This window comes from Diadema antillarum, unplaced genomic scaffold, assembly GCF_040938485.1.
Source record: "Diadema antillarum isolate AM-2024a unplaced genomic scaffold, OU_Dant_1.0 seq00000744_RagTag, whole genome shotgun sequence".
Taxonomy (NCBI): Eukaryota; Metazoa; Echinodermata; class Echinoidea; order Diadematoida; family Diadematidae; genus Diadema; species Diadema antillarum.
In genome coordinates this window covers 761,031-774,313 of record NW_027271641.1, presented here as the reverse complement: position 1 = coordinate 774,313, position 13,283 = coordinate 761,031, and the positions used below count along the sequence as shown (strand labels likewise).

General features: G+C 37.1%; 1 protein-coding gene across 3 annotated transcripts in view; it reads left to right on the top strand.

Annotated features, from left to right (window-relative positions):
* Window positions 1–11,629, top strand: part of LOC139738464 (septin-7-like) — a 116,567-nt gene extending 104,938 nt beyond the window's left edge. For 2 of the 3 annotated variants that reach the window (XM_071649089.1, XM_071649091.1), the window contains 2 exons: window positions 3,855–3,899; window positions 10,059–11,629. In XM_071649089.1, coding sequence (XP_071505190.1) covers window positions 3,855–3,899; window positions 10,059–10,104 — 91 coding nt within the window. In that variant the 3' untranslated portion in view covers window positions 10,105–11,629. The remainder of the gene's footprint in view (window positions 1–3,854; window positions 3,900–10,058) is intronic. The other variant, XM_071649090.1, reaches the window with a different exon arrangement.
* The last annotated feature ends 1,654 nt before the right edge of the window (window positions 11,630–13,283 follow it).

Here is a 13,283-nt window from a genome sequence, read left to right as displayed (position 1 = left end):
AATTCTCAAGAAAAATAGACCATGTGTCTGGATGCACCATCTGTGAGAACGATGAGCTACAATTATTGTAAATCTTAATCAATCATGTGTGATAGACATAGCAGATTTTTTTGAGGTAGTTTAGCATACCATCCATGTTGCATCAGAGTGACAGTGAATTATAGTCCGCTGTAATGACTTTTCGTAGGTTTGTTACAGTCGGCTGGCTTTCATAGTAAGCAGTGATAGTTTGAAAGCGTAGTGTACCATCACGACTGAAGCCTTAACAATCTCCCTGATTAACACGCTCTTGTATTTTATGTCATATCCATTTCACTTTTGAAATGTTAATGTTGTGATATTTATCATACGCTGAAGAGGATGTTTAGAGAGTAGCTAATGATTCAGAAATGCTGCAAACATTGCTCATCCAGTAATCTGCCACAGAAATCTAATCATTACATTTGCTTTATCATCATGCTTTTTCGTGTTGTTTTCTTTTTTTATTCATTTATATTTTTTCTTCCGCATCTAACCTTCAATAGTTTGTCTTTTACCACTCTGTCCACATATTTGTTTAGTAGTTAGTAAATTTAACGTTCCTATAAAAATTCAAGACTTCCCTGTGACTTTAAAGGCAAAACAGGCCATGGATTTTGTTGAGCTCAAATAAAAGAATGAATATTCATTATTATCATAATTACTTTGTGAAATGATTGTGTGAATACTATTCTTTCAAGAATTGAATCAAAATTTTAAAAATTAAACACACAACTCTCACACACACAAAGAAGGGGGTGGGCTTTGGAAAGCCTTTTCATATTTGATTCACAAATTCTTGTCTATCAAGTGTACTTTAAAGTTTGTTTGCCATATGATGGCGATCAAATTATACAAAACTTGATTTCTATTAGTTAGACTGGTTCAATGCACCCACAACTAGAATATGCTGCTATTACATTTTGATTATTCATACCTATCCCCCTTTGTAGAATAACCTATCGTGACGATCATAATATGAGAAAGAATTTTATGAGCTTTAGCTCAAGTGAATGATCTATTAAAAATTATAATAATGATTAATGATGTAAATGAACTAGCTGATGGCAGCAACCCATATAATTTCATTGCATTTCTCAGTCTATTTAGTTACACTTTTTTTTTAATCAGTTTAAAATAAAATAAGCAATTTGATGATTAGGGTATACAAAGTTTCAAAACAACACAGAATTGAGAGCATGTATATGGGAATTTTGTTCACAAGAGCGATGGAGAAAAACCTGCTACGGTTGTAGATTCATTGCAAACCGGTTTACCCCACAATTACATATCAAACACCTTTAAAGACTAAATAAAAGAGTAAGAGTTTTGGACTTCTTCATTTTTATCTATCTCATTATTTTATTCTTTTTCATTCATTTTTCATGAATTATGTTTTTATTACATGCCAGAAGGAAATTAAAAAACAGGTTACACACAAAAGTAAAGTCAGCTGCATGTCTGCCACCATTAAGCTTTGCAGAGCAGCCATCATATTCTGTTTCATCAGTTACCTTGCGCTCACTAAATGACCAAAAAAAAAAAAAAAAAAAAGTATATCAAGCATGAGGGCACAACTGAGCAAATGCATAAGCTCTGGTTTTAAAACCCAACGAATCCCCCTTTCCCAACGGATGTAATCAGAGTTGGAATATATTGTGCACAAAGTGTAGAATAATTTTAATGCATGATGGCATCAAATTTTGCAGGAAAATATCTCTGTTTGTGGATTGGGACACCCAGTACTAGAAGGGGGCGTTGCCGCTCAGACACCCCCTTCCCTTAGTCAGTGTTTCCTCTCTCTCTCTCTTTCTCGTAACTATGTGACCGATTCTGTGTTGTTTTCATGGTGCTCTTTGAGATACTTGCCCCCCCTCTACCTGCCTGTGTTCACAGAATGTGGGGCGTGCAAATTGCATTCCACAGGAAGAAGAGCAATCTCATGAAGCCCCCCAAGCTGTTCACAGCCAGGGCGATTGACCTTTGACCTCCCACTGGGTCGCGGCCTGAAGAGAAGGGGGGGAGGTGAAGAGCGAAAAAGAGAGAGAACCCGGGGGAAAGGAATCAGAGGACCACTCGAACACATTCTTGGAACATGAGTAACACACACACTTTAGGCAATCGCACACACTCACACATCACAATCAACTACCACCCCCCCCCCCTCCCTTCGTCCGCGACGAGAGCAGACTTCGTGCCGTGTCTCTCGTAAGTTTGGACTGCCATGATCGACTCATGCATAGCTGTGCCCATTTGAAAAAGGGGGGAAAAAATGGCTGCACCGTGTCTTGCTGTTAGTCGTTTCCGTGGTGATGTGACAAGCATGCCTCCTTGTGTTTGTAACATTCGGTTCTAATCCTGATTACATGTGTTTCGTGAAATAGCCAGAGAATTTTTCGGCCTCATCCCAATCGTGTCTGATTGTACAGTTCGTTCGCTTTGAGTGTAGTCTCGCTGTCTTGTTTGCATGAAAATGTGAAATGGTTTCAAACTTGCATGGGGCCTGTCCTCCCCCGTCAAATATTAAATCACAGTGAGTTTGATATTAGCATGCATATCTGTGGACATTTATCACCTCACCTCACAGTGCATGAATCTGCTGAAAGAGGATGAAAAGCTGTGATATTGACTTGACTCAGAATGCTCCTCCACTCCTCAAATCCTGCATTCCTCAAAAAATGCAAACTACCCCAAAGGCCAGGGGAAAAAAAATCCCCTTCTTGCTGTTGTTGTTGGTACACTTGTTTGTTTGTCTTTCATCTCTGTGTCTATGCCATTGAACGACAGACAATAATCGGACATGAGAACATTCCATTCGGAATATGACTTCTGAGTAACTACCATGTGGAGATTAAGTTAGGTGAAGCACCTAAGGTATACCAATGCAAACAGTCCACGAGTGAAGTCTCAAGGGATCCAAATCAACTAGCCTTTTCTTGGTAAGGGTGTCCTATTGCAGGTGCTGGTTTCTAAAGGAAGCAGTCCATCATAACCTCCTCCCCTGTCAGACAGATAAACAGACAGACAGACAGACAGACAAGACAGTTAAGGTCTGAATCATGTGAATCACGAAGTCATCGAGCCCCAGCGACCTGAGGATGGATTGTTCACACGCAACGAACAGATTAGCACACCACTTGGGCATCACGTTACACTTTGTAACAACTTTTCTTGAACACAGTCCAAATCCAAATAATCTTACATTTAATTCTCCTGTGCGGATTGAAACTTCGGCAACCCTGGCTTACCAGACGGAAAGAGAGATTTACAGAATGAATACTTAGTGTGAATTCTCTGTAAAGAGTACCAAAGTGTCAGCATTCAACATTGTGAAATTGATTTGACCTTCAGCACTATTCATAAATTCACTCATTGATTACACAATCACACTAATATCACCTCACACCGTCTCCGGATCAACAAAATTACGGTTCCATCTCAGACTTTCTCTTTAATCCACAAGTAATATCTTCCCACCCAGAATAATTACTAGTATATGAGACATCATTTCGTCACCCTCAAGATAACTTGTATTCATTGAATATTCACAGCCATGACACCCATCTCCCATGTGTCAATCAAGTTTGATGTACCCTGTGGGTCACCGAATGCCATGGCATGCATCTATATCTATCTATCTGTATCCTTCCCAGTATTCCTTCACTCAGTTGTCTATCTATTCATCTCCTATCCTGATTGTGTATATATTTATATATACATGTACAGTTAGTAGAACACGTGATGTGGGATGAAACACATCGCCACATCTATTTTTCATATCCGTAAATGTCTATTGTGATGCCATTTGGTGTTTTCTGGTGTGGTAACTTTTGTAGAAGAACTCTCAGCAAGAGATGGTCGTTTGATCCGTCTACACAGAGGTAACGACAAATTTGGCAGCATCTTTAATCCCAATTGCAAAATTATACAGCCATGCCGTACTTTTGGTTTGAGTTCATTGATTTGCAGATATGATTTTTTTTTTTTTTAAACAGTTCTTAATGATTAACACACATTCACAGCGTACACTGAAAAATTTTTTCAGTTCATTTATCAATTTTGATTCCGCATTTGTTTTGATAACAGTATTGCAGTAAAAGTTCACAATATTGATATATGCACACAATTTTATCAACATTTTTTTTTTTTTTTTTGCAATCACAAAGCTCTGCCTTTTCTGAATTTCTGTGCAAGCCACAGAAAATATCCAGCTTTCTACCTGTATTTAAGTGCTCATTTCTAACAGAGCCAGTATGCAAACTCTTAATTGGTTGTAACCCTGAAGTTTGGCTACTATTGATTTGTGTTTTTCAGTGCTTCTATGCTTCAGACTAACCTACTGCTTATGCATCTCACTTGCATCATGTTTCTCGAATCAAAGAATCACTAGAGCAGTCGTGGAAAAAGGACATGAAATTTGACCCGCCGCAACAAAAGGATCGTAAAGTCGCTGACAGCTGAGCCGAGAAAATTGAGTTTGAAGTCAGATCATCAAAATCGGTCAAAACGATCAGATTTCTGTCTTTGGCATAATTTTGTAGTCTAATGTGTCGTCTATCATCTGCCGAAATTTCAAAGTTAAACGATCAAAGGAAAGGCAAGAAATTAGTGTTTTTCTGGGCCATGATTTTCTGACTTTCAACAGAACAGAAACGTGTCCAAAGATTTGGACTTAGCGCCGCAGATAGACTCCGCCCCTAGCAATGTGGGAGTGATCTTATTGATCAGTGCGTGGCACCCTGGTTAATGATTGGTCATGCGTAGACCACTGGCGCTAAGCTTGAATGAACAGCGTGGAGGTTGCTATGAGCATACAATACCTTTTATTGTCAAGAGGTGAAACTTTCTTACCTCCCCCTGATCATGATTGCATCGGAAAGAAAACTTTGAAGGCGGTTTTCTCGAAACGCTGATTTCTTAGACCACTCGACATGGTCTCATAAAATCAATAATATCTCCGTAACCGAGTACTTTTATGAGTCATGTTATATACAGAATTAATGCGGAGGAGTAAGGGAATAATGCCGTGTCATTTTCAGAAAATCATCCTCCCGCGACTTTCAGATCCTTTTCTTGTAGCGGTCACAAATATGTGAAGAATACAATGAGAAAACAGGGATGGCCAGTAAGGCAGTATGAAACATCGTCACGTTCCGTCAAAAACTGATTTTTGACTGACCATCAAGGCACACAGGGACAGGATACAGAGAAATGCTGGAAATTTGAGTTTTCTAGACAATGCTTCACTGATAGAGCAAAATCCATTCTATGTTTGACATTTAACTTATTGTATTTCTGTGTATGTAATTTCTCACACTACAACACGGTGGTACTTTCAGTTCAGAAATTCACATCTTACCTTTTACAAAGTATACTTCTATAGTGGGGGGTACAAAAAAAAATGAGATGATCCATGGATTCAGTGATATGTGTACAGTTATGAAGACTCTGCCAGCTTTTTTTTTTTTTAATCTATTTATTGTTCCAAATTCAACATTTCATATTCCATTGGATTTGAAGAGAGAAGTACAACACAAAATAGTCAATTTTGGATGGAAATAAACAAATATATGCTTGTAGAATTTAGGCTCCATAGTAATGACTTGTAGTTTATTACAATGTATTAGTGATCAAAAATGATGAAACATATGACAACACAAGATGTCAGTAAAGTGATAAAGTTAGATAATGCACTCACACACAGAATATACAGTGATCCATGATTAACGCTGAAGGTATACATGTATGTAATTCAATAGTAGCAATGTGGTCAATCAAATTTAGTCACCTGAGTAAGACTTCATTGTGAATACGCAAAGATATTCCTATTGATCAGGGTACATGTAGGACAATAAAACATATGATTGTAAGAAATTGGCTATTAAAGCTACGAGTGTAGCTCATTCCAAAATGAAGGGCATGTACAATGTAGTCTTTAAGAGCCAATGCTGTACAAATGGGGGAAACTGATACGAGCCACTGTGTCCTGGAGAGTAAGATTGAATATTACTGTTTTTAACAAACATTGAGGAAAATGATTCTTCAATCAGTGATATAACAGAGTCAGGTTGTTTGTAGCAGGACACAATGTTGTGTTTAACACAATCATTCTATTAGACTGTATCCAGCTGTATGTGTTAAGTTTGTCCCCCCCCCCCCCCCCCCCCCCCGTGTGTTGTATTTCTTCTTGTGTTTTGAAGCCCTCGTCTGTGTATGTGAATATCTGCACGTGTGTGCATGCTCTTTACATGTACTTGTATGTACCCATGATTATTATACATCATTGCATAATTTCTTGGTTTTGTTATATTTATTTCTGATTCTTATTTATTGTTAATGCCTTTGTTGATTTATTTATCTCTCCTGAATGTTCTTGTCTTTATTTTCTTCTGTGTTTATAATTTATTTGTTTGTTTATTTATTTATCTATTTCAATATATTTGTTTATTTCGATATTCGAAGTACTACCCAGAGAAATTATTCTTTAAGAGTGAATGTTTAGAACCATGCACTTTACAATCAACAGTGCCCTCCTTGTATATGGTGGGAAATATTATCATCTTAGTAGATAAAGGAGTAAGGGAGGGTGGGGGACAGGGGTATAAGAGTATTGTGTTAAAACTGACTTTGTTCTAAAACTGACAGTATACTCGTGTATGATGTCAAATATGCAATTGATAATTTTGTATGCATACATTCATGCATTCATCTTTTATGACTATCGCATGAGAGAATGCTCCATATCCTCTTGATAGCATGATTTTTTTCCCCCTTTTTCTCTTTTTTTTTTCTTCCTGGGGTAAATGATTTTTGTGTTTTGTCCTTTGCATTTTGTGAATTTGTTTTGTATGTTTCTTTTTGCTTCCTTTTTAAATTCCCTTTTACTTTTGGTAACTCTTTGTTTTGCCCACGTTCTTGAAGGTAATTTTGAATCTGCATTTGTTTCGTCTTCTTGTGGCCTATGATTAATAAGATGATCAATGGAAATGCTTTCTTACTGTACCTCAAATTTGTTGTACATGTTAGAGTGATCGACACATATTTTATGCTTGTGTTGTCATTGCTGTGAAATTAGATTTTTTTTTTCACTTCATTAGATATAACTGCTTTTGTTGTCGACTCCAAGAGATAGTCCTATCTTTCAATTTATCTGCTTGTGAAGTTGTGTCATTGTGCCTGGATAGATTTTAGTGAGTTCACAAAAATAGAGAATGCCACGATACGTGACTAATATATGTACTACTATTTAAGGATCATTGCTTTCTTGCAGCAGGATTTGCCCTTGTAAATACAATTCCATGACGTGCTCAGGTTGGCTTTAACAAATAAAGTGACAAAAGGGGAACAAAATGGTGGAAATCATGGATGTACATACTCGAGCAGGATTCGAACCTACGACCTCCTGATCACCGGACAGGCGTCATCTCCACTAGCCCACCAATTACGCAATTACGCAGTACCCGCTGCATGCAATAAGGATTAGAACCAACACTTGCCTGCTGGAGTATGTACGCCCATGATTTTTTTATCATGGCTACTACTATACGTCGATGTAGGGCAATTTGTCAATCAGTTGCAACAAAAAATGGTGGAAGTTCCATAAAAATTGGACCCAAATTAGTGCAAGGAAATACAGGATTTTGAAGTTCATAGTAGTCACATATCACTGATATAAAAGTCAAAACCATATGTACTGAAATTGGCAGATTTGAGAATTTTGTGACCTTACATTGAACTACATGCAAACTTCACCATATTTCCTTTTTTTTTTTTTTTCTGTTTTGGACATGGGAAATCACTATGGATAAGATGTATCCTGAGCATAGAACTCTTGCTGTCTTTTTATCACCTAGCAACAATGACTTCGGAACAAAGGGGTTTGCAGTTGCCATAACATTGACCAAAACACTTTGGTAATGCTTGTATGTCAACCAGTGGAAGCTGGCTGTGAAATGAATTTGTGTGTGTTCAGTGAAAGCATGTAAAAGTCTAAAGAGTCCATAACTTTCTATCTTTATGTCCAATTTTCATGAAACTTTTGCCTTTTGTCCATTTGATTTGACTCTGTATTTAAATGCCAACTTGAACACATCGTGGGATTGCATTTAAGCACTAGTATGACGAGACTTGCTTTTATCAATTTATTATTTTTTTTAAAGTGAGCCAAGGGAGATATCTGTTGCTTAGCCATATTTCAAAGATGGGGAGATGCCAAAAGAAAAGACAAATGTCTAGGATGTTGTAGTAGTTTATATTGGTCAAATTCAAATAAGTGTGCAGGTACCAGTTCTACAATTCAATGAGCAATGGACATGTGGAAAAAAAAATTGACTTGTAAGAAGTTATCAGATACACCTGTGTATGTCAACAGTGCTGTTACATTCATCTGCAAGTTCTCATGTTTGCGATCAACTCTTATAGATGATCATTTGTGCACCTTGCATTTTGCATTTTGAAGCAAATTGGAACCTCTTTCTTGATTTCAATTCTCTCATTCTTATTTTTTTTTTTTGTCTTTTTTTTTTTTACTTTTGATGTCAAGTTGGTTAAGAGTGGGGAGAGTTGTCCTTTATTCAGAGAAGTGACATTAGATGTATTCCTCTGACACATTTAAGGCATCATTAGTGTTGCAGGCCTGAACAAAAAACAAAACAAAAAAATAAATGAGTTGCATAGTCTCTGGTTTGGTGTGAAAATGAAACAGTTGAAAGAAAATGTACAGTTGAAATTTATGATTGAATGCTTTTTCCTTGTAATCACAGTTAGTGGATGACTATATTTAACTCCCCAACTTCCAAATAGACCAAAGTGTCAGAACACACAAAATGTTTAAAGATGGTGTACTGGCTTTGTGGTTTACAGTGTATGCTCATAGATAGCTTAATAGTAACAACACACTTTCAGAAACTATTGTATGCTTGACTGTCTCTGTATGCCTGTGAATATTAATTTGAATCATACATCTTTTATAATAGGCAAAGTAACAATCTTTAGGATTAAGCCGCTATGATTTTAAATTTTTGTTATGTGTCTTGTCTTTCTCGAGACAAATGATTAAATTCAGGAGAGGCTGTGTCACTTCCTACATGCAACTTTATAAAGAGTTGTTCTTTTTTTTTTCCCAGATTATCTATTTATGATAAACATCTTTTAACTGAATTTGCCAAGTTCAAATATATTTTTGAGGAAGTACCACTTTTTAATGACAATATAACATTTCACTCAATTTGATATCTCATGATCATAACTGAACCACTGTCCTTTTGTGAGACTAAATTCCCATATGCAGTTAATCTATTGACAGTGTGTGTTGGGGTAGTGAGACAGAACACTGAAATGAGGAGATCTCCCCATTTCTAACCTGACTTGACATCAAAGGTTTTGATCTTGTTTTCTTAGGGTTTGACCATTATTTTCTTCAGTTATCAATTAGTTTTTAGTTTATTGAGTTTCTTTAAGTTAAATTACATACCTGTAAAACTCTCCATTAGCATTGTTTACTGTATACGAGAATCAGTACACCTTGGTTCATACTTGTATTCAATTTAGACATTTCCATTTGCCCGTTTGCTTGGGGTGAACGACTCTTGCCACTTGTAAATCTTCATAATTGTCTCACATGAAATGGTTGTCAGAGAGCAATAACAACATTTTTAATTGTCATCCAAAGTTGGCAATAAGCCCTGGATCCATTTAGGAAACTCTGCCTTAAGTCATTCCATTGATAAAAAAGAAAAGAAAAGAGTGTTTACATTTTGCATCACAGTTAATGCCTCCGCATCCCATCTTTACTTTAACTCAACAGATTTATACCATTAGTAAAAGAAACAGGGTTTATGCCATCTTAAGGCAAAGGAGTTCTGCATCAAAAGTGCAAGCACATCCCCATTAAGTAATGTGGTTCAATGGGAGACCAGAACTGTAATGCCTAAGTGTCAAGAATCACTTAAAGAAATGTTTGATGTCTTGTAACAACTGTTTTTCAACATATTCTCTTTTCTTCCCACTCTCTTTTCCCCCCTGTTTCACATGGTGTCTAGGACCCTGGACCCCAAGAAGAATAAGACAAAGAAGACTATATTTTAAACTGGACTTGAACAGAGCCTCATGAACTCTTTTTTTTTTCCTATGTGCGCCGATTCGCGACATCTTGGGAAAGGATTTTTTCCCCCACTTTCTTCTTCAAGAGCACTGCAATAGACTAAGAACCGCAGTCACCTTCCTACAGCCGCAGAGTTGTGCCACACTCCTAAGGTTCCCTGGCATCTTTGGACGATGTGTCCAAAATACAAAAACTGAGGGGAAGACCCATTCACACTAAAAATGTGATCCAGCTGATCGTCGCCCTCTTCCTCAGAGCATCCCTGGTCGTCGTCGTCATCATTTGCCAGCATTATCTTCATCACCGTCATCGTTGTCATCACTGATTTACACTCGCCTCGGGTGGCAACGGTTTTCGTTTGATTTGTTGTTTAGAAGTGCAAAGCTGTGAAGCAGTTCAGCATAATTGAAATGAAAAATAATGTCATAAGAATATGTCCCTTGTAATTTTACTTTAATATACTCTGTCACATGATGTGAAATGAGTATTTTAATTTTCCCCTCCCCCCCCCCTTTCCTCTTAAAGACTGCTTCATTGCGGTTGCATTTTGCAGTGTTGTGAGGAAATATGATCATGCAATGTGTACATCAAAAATTTCCAAGTCCTAATTGTTTTTCATTGTTCTTATAGACACAACAGTAATTTCTTGTTCTTTGCATTGTAGACATGTATGTGAAGTCACATATCTGCTACAGGTTGTGTTGCAGAAGAGAAAACAATTTTAAAAAAAAACTGTGGGGTCTACCCGCGAAAGGTCATCATTTCCTTCCTTAGTCAAATGTTTTCGAGCCAGATTGACACAAGCAATTTTGAAAGGCAAGGTTGGTTGGAGATGATTTCAGGAAGAGGAATGGGCGAAACAGTAACTAAGCAACAGCTAAACTCTGTGGGGGGTGATGATGACTAGGACTAGCCAAGTGATGGATATGGAGCTTTAATTTCCAAGTAGACACCGAACGTGATCAGAACAAGTTCCGACAAGCTAGAGAGGCTATGTTAGACGATTTGCTGAGTGGAAGGGGGAAAAAGCAAGGAGGGGGATGAAAGTTCACTATGAAAGTTTGAATATAGATTTTGTTACAATCACAAATATTTAAGTGTGTGCTCGTAATTCTCTTTAAAAAGTTGTAGCTCCAATATCAGGAGAGTGCTTGTCCATATGGGCAATCAGCTATTCCATTGCCCTCATATCTGCACCTTGGGATGGGGTGTAAGCATGACCCCCTCTCCCTCTCAAACTCCCCCCCCCCCCCCAAAAAAAAAAAGAAAGAAGAAGAACTATGCACCATTGGTACTCGAATGAACATTTGGAGGAGTCGTCTTGTTCAAGTATCTACCCCCGTCAGGTTCTACTAAAAAGATGGAATGGATATGGAAGCATACAGATTGTACATTTTGTCTACTTTGTTTGTTAATATGTTAGTCTTGTTTTTGTTTTTGTTTTTATTCCGTGGAGAAATCCTGGATGACAGTATGTATTTCATTAAAAGATGCGGGGCGGTTTATGCTGTTTTGAAGAATCTGATCTGCAGTCTCACGTCAAGTAATTGAGCAGAACATTTTAAAGAATGAAACAAATTTGCAAATTCTAGTCGGAGCCTGAAGACTGGTCGTTTATATATAATGAACCTTGTAGTGAAAAGTCTGTTACTCTTCTCTTTCAAATCGAGGTGTCTCAGCCATTTTTTTGTCTTTTTCTTTCTTTCTTTTTTTGATAGTTATCGATGGGACCAAATAGGGTACTACAACCAGTGATGAATCATTCTGCATATACAATGTTTGCTATGGATCATAGTGAAGGTTCTGCCGAGCTGTATGGATAGTCCTTTTGCGATAGTTTTTATTAGTGAATTGATTGATTTGCATCCATGAATTTTGATTAAATAGGAAGAAGCGTTTCAGGCTGGGTCTATTTTAATGGAGAAGAAGAGAGAAATCACAGCAGAAATTCATCAAACCAGTGTGAAATGAACGGCACACTCGTGAAATTATATCCACGTATCTTATCCCTCCATGTGTTGTGTAATTTGAATGTGTAAATAGTAATTCTCTCCTTCATTGGAATGAAAATGGAAGTTAGGTAGGATGTTATAGTTCTTGAATGAGAAGTCAGTTCATTTGAGCTTAACACAAGGAGATGGGTGCTCCAACAGCTGAGGTAAACTGTTTTCATGTAGACTATTAGTCCTGCTGTTAAAGGATGATATTCTTTTCCCTTTTATCGAGGTGGAAGGGAACTTGTAGCAAGGGTGTAAAGGAAGTTGTTATATAATATAATAGATGGTGTCTACTTTGCCACACATAGAACAACAGTCAGATTGTTACAAGCAGTGTAGAAGCGTCACCAGTAGCTTCAATTTCTATCTACTTTACAGTGAATACTTCTCTAAAGAGGTACCAAAAAAAAAAAGTAATTGTATACAATAACTGCAACATAGCTATTTAAAAACAAAAAAGACAGTATACCTGGTCATCCTTTGTAGATATTTTGTTTATAGTACGAAGTAGTTTCTCTTTTGTACGACATTTCTACATTTTTGTGTTTCTTTGTGTATTCGAAAGAAAATGAAAAGAGTCACGGTGTGACTTGCTGTAACTGGTGTTTCTCGATGGTGCAAAAATCGGCTCTTCTTGCTTTCGAAGAACGTTGGATTATTGGCCGCATAGGTCGGTGTTGACTGCTCGCATTAGCAGGTGAAAAGTTCATACAGCCCATTCAGCAACACATGTGCCTATGGTATTTATTATTTCTGCTGATGTTTTATCCTTTTCTTGTGTGAGCTTCTATGAAATGTCTATTTCCTAATGCATTATTGTTGGGTTTTATTCTTTTTTATGTATTTGTATCTCTCTTTATTTATTTACATTTTTTTTGTACCCAAATCCATGAAAGCGAAAGTTTATGCATCAGTTTTATATCTGAATAACATTATGCATACAAAAGCTGTATAGGGTAGGATATGATTAGGTAGCAGTTTGTGCGTATATGTGTATTAACAAGTGTAGGCTATTATATGTTACGGTTGAAAAATTGTTCTGTTGCCATTGGCTGGCTCTTATTTTAATGGAACCGTGTTGTATGCATATGTGTACATATTATGTAATTTAAAATGCTACGAGTTGATGAGAAGCACGTTTGAAATATTGGTTTCCCCCTCCCCCT